General features: G+C 38.2%; 1 protein-coding gene across 2 annotated transcripts in view; it reads right to left on the bottom strand.

Annotated features, from left to right (window-relative positions):
• Positions 1-11,946, bottom strand: part of ABCB7 (ATP binding cassette subfamily B member 7) — a 202,540-nt gene that overhangs the window by 22,650 nt on the left and 167,944 nt on the right. For both annotated transcript variants that reach the window (XM_008703059.2, XM_040630520.1), the window contains exons 13-15: positions 9,388-9,559; positions 7,723-7,826; positions 3,437-3,544 (exon numbers count right to left, since the gene is read on the bottom strand). In XM_008703059.2, the coding sequence (XP_008701281.2) occupies positions 3,437-3,544; positions 7,723-7,826; positions 9,388-9,559 (384 nt within the window). The remainder of the gene's footprint in view (positions 1-3,436; positions 3,545-7,722; positions 7,827-9,387; positions 9,560-11,946) is intronic.

The following is an 11,946-nucleotide window of genomic DNA, read 5'->3' as shown; positions in this document are numbered from 1 at the left end:
TCATCATGTAGCATCCTCGTCTCTTGTTACAATCTTTGTTTTAAAGCATGTTTTGTGCAACAGAAGTATTGCTCTCCTGGCTTTCTCTTCACTTCCATTTACATGGTAAATGTTTGTGTCCTTCCTTTCAATCTCCATGCGTCTTTAGGTCTAAACTGAGTCTCAAATAGGTAGCACTTAGATGGAGCTTGTATTTTTTATCCATTCCATCATCCTACGTGTATTTTTTCCTCCTATGTGTTTTAATTGGAGTACTTAGTCCATTGGTATTCAAAGTAATTAATGATAGGTATGTAATTATTGCCATTTTGTAACTTGTTTTATGGCTGTTTCTGTAGTTCTCTTTTTTCCCCCATTGTCCCCTTTCCCTTGTGATTTGATGGCTCTCTTCAGTGTTATGCTTGGATTACTTTCTCTTTACTTTTTGTGTATCTACCATAGGTTTTTGATTTGTAGTTACCATTAGGTTCATATATAATATTTTATGCATATAGCAGTCTATATTAGGTTGAGGGTCAGTTAACTTTGAAGTCATTTATAAAGTAGTAAAATTGTACTTCCCCCACATTTTACATATCATACTTTACATCCTTTTATTTTGTGAATCTCTTATTTTTATAGATATAATTTATTGTTTTTCCACTTTAACCTCCATACTGGTTTTATAAGTGATTAATACACTACTTTTATTATATGTTTGCATTTACCTGTGAAATTTTTTCCTTTTATAATTTTCTTACTCCTAATTATGGCCTTTCTTGAAGGCTGGTGTAATCATGATGAACCCCTTGAACTTTAATTTGCCTGGAAAACTCTTTATCTCTCCTTGTATTCTGAAGATAGCCTTACTGTGTAGAGTATTCTTGGTTACAGGTTATTTTTCTGTCAGTAGTCTGAATATACCATGCCACTCCCTTCTAGCCTACAAAGTTTCAGCTGAAAAATCAGGTGAAAATCTTATGGGATTTTCCCTCGTATGTAACTGTTTTTTCTCTTGCTGCTTTTAACATTCTCTATCACTACTTTTTCGCCATTTTAGTTATTATGTGTTTTAGTGTGGACCTCTTGGGTTGATTTTGTTGTGGGTTCTGTGTGCCTCCAGAATCTGGATGTCTCTTTCCCTCCCCAGGTTAGGGAAGTTTTCAGCTATTATTTCTTCAAATAAATTTTCTGCACCCTTCTCTTTCCTCCTTCTGGGATTGTTATAATGTGAATGTTATAATCCTTAATGATGTCCCTGGGTTACCTTAATTTATTCTTATTTTTTATTGTTTTTCTCTTTTAGTTGTTCAGCTTGATTTCTCTTTATTACTGTCTTCTAGTTCACTGATCCATTCTTCTGTCTCCTCTAATCTGCCACTGATTCCCTCTAATGTATTCTTTTTAAAAAAGATTTTGACAGAGAGAGAGGGATGGAGGGAAGTAGGGAGAGGGAGAGGAGAGGAGAGGGAGAGGGAGAGGGAGAGGGAGAGGGAGAGGGAGAGGGAGAAGGAGGGAAGGGGAGGGGGGGAGAGAGAGAGAGAGAGAGAGAGAGAGAGAGAGAGAGAGAGAGAACGCGTAAGCAGGGAGAGCAGCAGCAGGAGTGGGATAAGCAGGCTCTCCGCTGAGCAGGGAGCCTGATGTGGGGCTTGATCCCAGTACCCTGGGATCACAATCTGAGCTGCAGACAGACGCTTAACCAACTGAGCCACCCAGGTGCCCCCCCTCTAGTGTACTTTTAATTTCAGTCATTAAGTTCTTCATCTCTGATTGGTTCTTTTTATATTTTCTATCTCTTTATTAAAGGTTCATTGAGATTCTCCACTCTTCTGTCTAGTTCAGTGAGTATCTTTATGGCCATTAATTTGGATTCTTTATCAGACATATTGTTCATCTCTGTTTCAATTAGTTCTCTTGCTTTACTTTTGTCTCATCTGGGACATATTCATCTGTCTCCTCATTTTGCCTCTTTGTGTTTGTTTCTATGTATTAGGAAAGTCTGCTAAAGTCTCCTGATCTTGAAAGTAGTGGCCTTATGAAGAAGAGGTCCTGTGGTGTCCTGCAGCATAATGTCCACCATTCACCAGAACCAGGAGCTTCAGAGGTATCTTCTAGTGGGCTGTGCATACCCTACTGTTGCAGCTAAGCTGTGTTTGCCTTCAGTCATTAGATGCAATGGTCCACTTTTCATGTTCTGGGTGTACCAGGCAGGGTTGGTCCCTGTGCTGTTAGGGGAAGAGTCTGGGGCCACTGTGGGCTTGTAATTCAGTAGTGTCAGCAGCCAGATCAGATGCCTGCTCTCAGCTCTGTGCCTGGGCTGCAGTCACACCAAACTGCAGGGTGCTCTCCCTCTGTTGCCCCCTGAGAGGCTTTCATTGGTGGGTGGGGCCTGTAGTCAAACCAGATGCCTGCCCCCAGTTCATCTGTTAGGGCTTCAGTAGCATCAACCTTCAAGGTGCTCTTCTTGCCTTTTCCTGAGAGGCTTTTGATGGTGAGTGGGGCCAACAGTCAAACCACATGCCTGCCCAGTCTGTCTGCCGTTGCTGTAGCTGCACTGCTGTATGTGGTTATCTTCTCCTCTTCCCAGGATAGGAGTCACTTTGGAGTGGTGCAGGTCCAGCCAGGGCTGCTTGCAGTGTGTGTCTTGGCAGGAACTGCTTTGGAGGGAGGCTTGCTAAGTGGGGCGGATCCCTCAGAATGCAGAATGTGGTGTAAGTTGTGTTGGTAAGATAGGTGGAAGAGTGTTCCTGCTGATTCCTGCGACTGTCTAGCTATCTAGGCTGGGGGTGGAGGGAGGAGAGAAATGGTGCTCACTAGCTCTTCTGTTCTTAGAGAAATCTCCTAAAGATCCCTGCCCCTCCAGCACACATTCTGAGATTAGTAATTAAAGGTCCTTCATGTGTACCCTAGGCACCGTCGAACTGCTGCTTCTATGCTATCTTGGTGGGTTTTTTTTTGGTTTTGCTGGCTCTTTAAGGTCCAAGCCTCAGTTTCCAATTGCCCTGTGGGTCTCCCACAGCTAAGCCAGCTGATTTTTAAAGCACCTGGTATTAAGTCCCACTGATTGTAGAAACTCAGAAAGTTAAGCCCCATGACTTTTTAAAGACTAATGTTTTGGGGATGTGTCTTTCTATTGTAGCTCTCCCCCACCCCCACCTAAGGTGACTGGTATGAGGACTGCTCCTCTCCCTTTTCCATGCTTGTGGTGTTCCTTCCATTCGTGGTTAGTCTTGGTGGAATTTTGGTTCCAGACTGTGTCTGCCCCTCCTGCCCTTTTCAATGTGGCCTCCTGTCTGCAATAAGCTACAAAGTCTCTTCTGCCAGGGTGTTTTTGTGTTAGTTGCACTGATGTGATTATCTACATGTGTCTGTGGGATCAGGTGAGCTCAGGATCCTCCTATTCTGCCATCTTCCCAAAAATCCCCCACATACTAAACTTTGAAGTTAAATCTCTTACCTGGTCCAAGACAATGATTTCATCTGCATCAACCACTGTTGACAATCTGTGTGCAATGAAAATAGAAGTCCTGTGTTTGACTGCATCCTTCATGGCCCCAAGAATAGTCTGCAAGTTTGACAAGAGTAGAGAAAAAAGATTAGGTAAATGCAAATTAAAACAATCATACATTTCTTAAAGGAACATATAAAATGCCAATGAATGCTGTATTATATAAACTTCATATCACTACCAAATATTTGACCTAATCTAATAATTATGAAGAGGAGAAAATTGATCAAAAAAGGAAGGCAAATATGACCACATCATCAGGGAAAAAATGATCTTTTGGATAGGCAACATTTCTTTAAATTAGAAAGACTGGGAGAAGGTGGAGATTTCTATACTTAAACATAAAAAATAAACAATAATGATGAATCCAGTGATATCAGGAACATAGTCAGTTATGATGTTTATCTGGCCAATGAGAACAAAAGTAAAATGAGCTAAGACTCAAGTGATAGGATGTAGAAAATTTCAAATCAATAGAAAGGAGATTCAAAGGGTCCAGGAACATTTGCTTTCCATTAGTTCAAACTCAGAGGACAGAAAGGGCAACAAAGACAACTGTGTATGGTAACTTGAGCAAACTTCCTTTTCAAAAGTATTCTGACTTCTTTATCCATCATCAATTGATGGACAGTTGGGCTACTTCCATATCTTGGCTATTGTAAATAATGCTGCTATAAACACCGGGGTGCATGTTTTTTTTTTTTTTTTTAAGATTTTATTTATTCGACAGAGATAGAGACAGCCAGCGAGAGAGGGAACACAAGCAGGAGGAGTGGGAGAGGAAGAAGCAGGCTCATAGCAGAGGAGCCTGATGTGGGGCTCGATCCCATAATGTCAGGATCACGCCCTGAGCCGAAGGCAGACGCTTAACCGCTGTGCCACCCAGGCGCCCCCGGGGTGCATGTTTTACTTTGAATTAGTGTTTTTGTATTTTTGGGGTAAATACCCAGTAGCACAATCACTGGATCGTACAGTTCTATTTTAACTTTTTGAAGAACCTCCATACTGTCTCCAGAGTGGCTACACCAGTTTGCATTTCCATAAACAGGGCACCAATGTTCCTTTTTCTCCACATCCTCGCCAACACCTGTTGTTTCCTGTGTTTTTGATTTTAGCCATTCTGACAGGTATGAGGTGAGATCTCATTGTAGTTCTGATTTGCATTTCCCTGATGATAAGTGATGTTGAGCATCTTTTCATGTGTTTGTTGGCCATCTGGATGTTTCTTTGGAGAAATATCTGTTTACGTCTTCTGCCCATTTTTAAAATTAGAAAGTTTTTATTTAAATATACAATGGAAAATAATTCAGCCATAAAAACAGAAAGAAATCCTGCCGTTTGCAATGACATGCATGGAGGTAGAGAGTATAATGCTAAGTGAAATATGTCAGGAAAAAAATACCATACAATTTTACTCATAAGAGTAATTTAAGAAACAAACAAGCAAAGTAAAAAAGAGAGAAAGAATGAGACAGAGACAAATCAAGAAACAGACTCTTAAGTACAGAAAAGAAATGAATAGTTACCAGAGGAGAGGTGAGAAGGAGGATGTGTGAAATAGGTAATGGGAATTAAGGAGTACAACTGTCGTGATAAGTACTGAATAATGTATGGAACTGCTAAATCACTGTATTGTACACCTGACACTAATATAACACTCTTATGTTAACTATACTGGAACTAAAATAAAACAAAAAAAGAACAAAAACCCTTATAATGAAATGAGAAAGAAAAAAAAGAAAAACAGCAAGAGGATGGAAATGGCTATACAGAGAGCAAAGCTGTCATTTTAAAGGACAATGTGATAACGCTGAGAATGAAATGTCTAGCTCCATTTCCCCTTGCCCCAGAAGCAAGGACAGCTTCCTCCCAACACCTCTGGCCTTTCCTGAACACAAGCATTCTATGCAGGGCACGTTGAAATGGTGTGGGACTATCTTTGTCAAAATAATTCTGAAGAGCAGGTTTTTAGAATGCTTTTTTTCCTCCAAAATATCCAAGATTCAGAAGAAATGAGCCAACCTCCCCAGTTATAAACAGAAGGGATGACTCTTGAGACACTGGCCCTGAACAGCCAACTAAATAAAGAGCACAAAGAAGGAAAGGGGGGGCGGGGGTATTCTGACTTCTTAATGAATTCTGGAAAACATTTTTTATTACAGTATAATTAACAGTATTGTAATTTCAGGTGTACAATATAATGATTCAATAATTTTATACATTACTCACTGCTCATGATCAGTGTATTCTTAATCCCCTTTATTTCACCCATCCTCCCACCAACCTCACCTCTGACAAGCACGAATTTGTTCTCTGTATTTAAGAATCTGTATTTAAGGGCACGTGTTGTAATGAGCACTGGGTGTTATATGCAAATAATGAATCATGGAACACTACATCAAAAACTAATGATGACTAACATAACAAAAAGAATCTGTTTGGGAAACACATTGTTGTTTATTGCCTTTAAAATGTAAGAGAGTTGTATATATATTCAGCTATACTTAGAAACCCAGGTCTAAGTATAGCTAGCAGGATGGAAATAGCAGTGTGGGGTTGGGCATCTACCCAATGGCTCCCTACAGATATTTCTAAACACTGTATTTATTAAAGGAATAAAATTATGAAGAGTTGATGGCTACCCAGGAAGAGAAGACCTTATATTTTACTAAGGCAGATGGAAAATCAAATGCAGGGCCAATTTTATTTGTGGGGACTCATCTTCCTTATTCTCAAGAACTTAAGCTCTGACATCCTACTAAGTGCCCTGGACCTTTTAAAAAGGCCCATTAAAATTTAACCAAATCTTCTGGTAACTCATTCCATTGGGAGATTGTCTATTAGCTGTTAATGGGTTATGCTCTATGATATAATAAAGCTACATGACTCAAATAATGACTGTCAGGACTTTGAATTTGTGGTATATGTGGATAATACATTTGTAGGTATAAAGTTCTTTTAAGCAGACTCCTATTCTGCCTATGAATAGGAGAGGGCAGGAAGGATAGAAAGAGAAGGAGAGGGAGAGAGAGAATCTTTTTCTTTTTATTTAAAGATTTTATTTATTTATTTGACAGAGAGAGAGAGAGAGTGAGAGAGGGAACATAGCAGGGGGAGTGGGAGAGGGAGAAGCAGGCTCCTAGTGGAGGAGCCTGATATGGGGCTCGATCCCAAGACTTTGGGATCACGCCCTGAGCCGAAGGCAGACGCTTAACGACTCAGCCACCCAGGCGCCCCGGAGAGAGAGAATCTTAAGCTGGTTCCACGCCCGTTGCAGAGCCCGATGCAGGACTCCATCTCACAACACTGAGATCATGATCTGAGCCAAAATCAAGAGTTGGACGCTTAACTGACTGAGCCATCCAGGTACCCCAAGCTTCCTTTTAAATACAACAAATCCTTATGCTAAACAAGTCACTTAGATATTTAACTGTTTTAAACATATGGAAGATCGAATAATATGCCCTGAAACTTAATGACATATGCAAATATTATGCCATGCATGCTGCAAAGCGAAATTAAGTCTACCTTTCAACGCTGGGTTTTTCCTATATATTTAAGTAAAATGTAGATGAATGGAGGTAAATGACAGATAATATCTGCCTATCTTCAGTTCTAGATTAAGGGGATCCGTCCATGAAATCATTACTGTTAAGACTTTTATATTTAATGCAAAGATGTTGTTATGAAGTCTAATGTAGTTGCTGAATTGTATCACAACATCAAGTGTCACAACATCTTGGTGCTGTGCAGTATTTTTTGTGAAATTAATATAAATTTACACCAGCTCCACAGGCTGTGCGTGCCTGACTTGTACTTCAGTGAGTTGCTTCATGATAAGTGAAAGGTTTTCTGTTGTATACTGTGTCACAATCACTTACGTGACCTATTTTCATGACTGTTAAGTGGCAGAAAGACTAAAACCTTCTTCCTTTGTCAGCAGATTAGGCAATTCTTACAAGCTTTGCAAGATGCAAGGATAATACAATAGTCAGAAGGTTCCAAAAGGAGACACTTTTGCAAATGGACTTAGCAATGTAATAGTTCAGTGCAACCTGGCATTCTTGTTATCAACACTTGCTATATGGGGACAAAGGGCCAGGTATTTTGCCCTACAGTACCTCCTACTGAAGTTCATTCAAAATACAAAAGAATGTAGCCATTTTACTGAAACTTCCAAGAAGAAAAGTTAAGCGTTGAGAATTGAAAAGCTTTGCATTTTCATCATCATTTACCTCTTCAGTAATTGAATCTAATGATGAAGTGGCTTCATCATAGAGGATGACTGGGGGGTCCTTCAAAATGGCTCTTGCAATTGCTACTCTTTGCTTTTCTCCTCCTGGTAAAGAAAAATGTAGTTTAAGGAAGTATAACATAAAGACATCTTTTATGTTTCTAGTATTTCCACTGATCATAACCACGAAGCAATGCCTTCAACATGTGCCTCTACTCTGACCACTGTTTAGTTTACTCGGAAGAGCCTAAGTTCATATATGATATCCTTCAACAAACTATACTTTCTGGAACATCAATGTAATTCTGGATTCTGACTTTGTGGTGGGCGAAGAGAATAAGGAAGAGAAGTAACAGCTTTGATTCCACTACATGTGTTACTTTATATTACTTCCCAAGGGACAGCAACCACAGATAGAAAAATTTCAATATTAGAGAATCAACAAAGCCAAAAACAAATTCAATATCTGAAACCAGGCAACTTGAAGACATGAAACTATGAACATCTACATTTATTTCTTAACAAAAATGTACCATTCAGCCAGTATCCTTCTCAAGGACTCTTTTGACAGATACTATTTTTCACAGCACTCTTTGAAGTTAAAGGTATACACTAGATACCTCTTATTTCACCTTACCTATTTGCTATGGGTCTCCAGAAGAGCAGAATTTTAAAACAGAAAGGAAACAGAGGCCCAGAAAGGTTTAGTGATTTGCCCAAGATGACAGAGCAACTTCCAGAGGAATTTGGACTAGACCTGACTCCAGTTCAATGCTCTTCCTATCATAGTGTGCAAGCCCATATTTGTTCCATAGTATGTACCTAATCAATGTTGTGAATAAATGAAGCCAGTTTGTAATGAAAAGGAATGGGGACTCATTACCATTCACACAGAGTATTCTTCATTCTCTTTTGGCCTCACCTTCAGCCCTTAATTATATATTTCCTCCCTAAATTAAACTAGAATAAAAAATAAATGTAAAGGATATAGTGTGTTTATATGAGTTACATTAATACTTTCAGGTATAGATACCATACTTTTGGACTTCAAATTATTTTGGGTGAAAAAACATTTTTATGGATCCTCCAAAAAATTCAGTCATTATAGGATAATTATTAAACCTATCAATCTCATAATTAAACACTTATATAGAAATTTACAAGCCCCCAAATTTACTTGACCACTGAACCAACAAGGACATGAAAATGAAAGTGGCTGTAATGAAAGTACAGCAGTTAAGTATATCAAGTATAAGGAAGTCTAAAGTATTGAAAACATCCCATAATGATCTAGGAAATTATGATGAGATACACTATTTATTATCAAATTACTTTCCCTACTCTTACTACTTTCTCCCGTGAATACTGATGTTGGCTTTCCTTTAATATCAAAATTATGGATGATAAGTTAACACTGACCTGAGCATGTATTTGTAATTTACTGTTAAGCACTTACAGTTTGTGGCTGCAAGTGAAAAAAAAAAAAGAGAGAGAGACCTGCATGACTTGAGAACAGTTATTTCCAACATGTTGAATTATTTACAGTGATGGCTGAGACTGGGACCTTGTTGAAAGTGACTTGATGAGCACTAGGTGTATACTCTGTCATTACGTTTTGGGCTCTAGGGGGTACACAAGTGGGAGCAGATCTAAAATCTCTGATTACCTGAAAGTTTGAGTCCTCGTTCCCCTACTTGTGTGTCATATCCATGTGGCATTCGAAGAATTGCATCATGGAGTCCAGCTAATTTTGCCACCGCATACACCTCCTCAGGTGAAGCATGGATGTTTCCATATAAGAGGTTGTAGTAAATAGTATTATGGAAGAGGACAGCATCCTGGAGCAGATTTATTACAAAAAATTCAAACAACTTAGTAAAGACATAAAGAGTAAAACATAACTCCTTTATCACCCTGCAATCCCATTTCCCTTCTGAGCTCTAATCACCATGAACAATTTGTTGAATATCAGTCCAGACTTTTTGTGATGCATTTATATGCCCTATACTTTTTTTCTTCAACACAGTGGGATCATACTATACATATTATTTTATAAATTGCTTTTTTTCACTTAACATACCCTGGAAACTGATCACGTCAGTAACAGAATCCTACCTCACTTTTTTTTTTTTAAAGATTTTATTTATTTATTTGAGAAAGAGAGAGACAGACAGAGCACAAGCAGGGGGAGAGGAAGAGGGAGAGGGAGAAGCAGACTCCCCGCTGAGCTGGGAGCCTGACATGGGGCTCAATCCCAGGACCTAGAGATCATAAGGCAGACGCTTAACCATCTGAACCACCCAGGCACTCCCTCACCTCACTTTCTCAACAGTTGTATGATACTAACAATGTATTTATTTATCTATTTCTCTATTGACAGACATTAATGTAATTTCCAAATTTTTGCTACTACAAACCAGGTTGGAATAAAATATCATTGTATATAGGACTTTGTATACTTGCATATTTCTTTAAGAAGGACTCCTAGGAATAGACTGATGAGTTAAAAGGTAAGCATACATTTATCCTTTGATAGCATTGCCCAACTGTCTTCCAAAATGCTCCACGGTATACATTCTCCAACCCATAGTGTATGAGGGTGTCAGATCCCCGTATCTTCAACAACCCAGCATATTAATAAGTTTCAGTTATTGCTACTTTAGGGGGTAAAATGTGATTTCTGTTTAAATTAGCACTTCCCTAATTACTAATGAGGCTGAATATGTTATATGTTTCTCAGAAGCTTTTAAATTGGGACACACAAAACAAAACAAGTTTTTTACTTGGACACAGAAAACAAAGGATTTACACACTATAGATATTTTCTGGAGAAAGGTCACTGCAAGCATGCATTTGATATTTCATTTCATTCTGACATAGCACACTGAAGTTAATTTACTTAAAGTGAACATTCATCTCCCACTTTCCTTTTAGTCTCTAAATGGTTGGAAGGCAACAGTCAGTAAGATGAAATAAAATGGCTTCATTAGTTCACATTAACCAAGATAATTAAGATCTTCTTTAACATCACAATCAGCCTCAGTTTCAGATATTACTTCAAATAGTATTTTAACCATTTTATACCAACTACTAATATAAAATGTTCTTATATTGAAATGGTACTTAAACCCAATAAGCTTCAAGTTCTATAAAGAGAAAATACTTATTTTTAAATATTTTATATTCAAAAAAGAGCTAACAAATGCTAACTGGAAACTTCAAAAATACAAAAAGATATGGTAAAATAAAAATGTATTAAATAATCCATAATCCTATCATGTATCAATAACTACTATCAACATTTTGGTTGATTTTCTCCTTTCTTCTCTAGTTACGTGTATTCATTTAGTATTATAAAATTGGGATGTTATATTTTGCTTGGTATCCTCTTTTTAAGAACCTTTGTATCTGAGTATTTTTCTATGACACTCAATATTCTTTACAAGCAGCATATTTATAAATGGTTGTATGACATTTGATCCTATGGTGATAAATTTAACCATCTACCTATTGTTGGATATTCACACTGTGAATTTCAACTTCTGATATTATAAATAATGGTGTAATGAACATCTTTGCATATAAAAATCTGTTCACATCTCTGTTTATTTCCTTACTACAACTTCCTAGAGGCAGAATTATTGGAATAAAGGGTAGCAATTTTTTTCTGGCACTTGATACATATTGCCAAGTTGCTTGTCAGGAAAGCTGTATACTTCCACCAAACAACAGACTAGCCATTTTACACAGCCTTGCCCAAACTAGATATGAATTCTAAAATCCTTGCTGACAGGTGAAAAACGGTATTCCATTGTTGATTTAATTTGTATTGGTAAGCCCTCCAGTGAGGATCAGCATCTTTTCTTTCATTTATTAACCACGTGTATTTTTCCTTAGTGAATACAAATGTTTTATTTTTCAAAAGGTCAAGGGTAACTGTTATACAGCTTAAGAGAAATGGCAGCAATCTAGTTGAATGGATGAGGACACTGGGCCCTAAGCAGACACAGCCCAGAATTCAATTTACTGGATACACAGTTTAGGTCAGTGTTTCTCAACATAGACTCTATGGATAACCTATATCAGAGTCATCTAGGAAGCACATTAAAAAATGCAGGTTCCTGGGGCCTACACAGCCATCCAAAACCAGAACTAAGGTGTGTGAAAGAGCTGGAATTTCAATACCTCCCTAGGCAATACAGGCACACGAACATATGGGATTCTC

Source organism: Ursus maritimus (genome assembly GCF_017311325.1).
Source record: "Ursus maritimus isolate PB19 chromosome X unlocalized genomic scaffold, ASM1731132v1 scaffold_X1, whole genome shotgun sequence".
NCBI lineage: Eukaryota > Metazoa > Chordata > Mammalia > Carnivora > Ursidae > Ursus > Ursus maritimus.
Note: the sequence above shows the minus strand (reverse complement) of the source record. Positions and strands in the feature narration are given on the sequence as shown.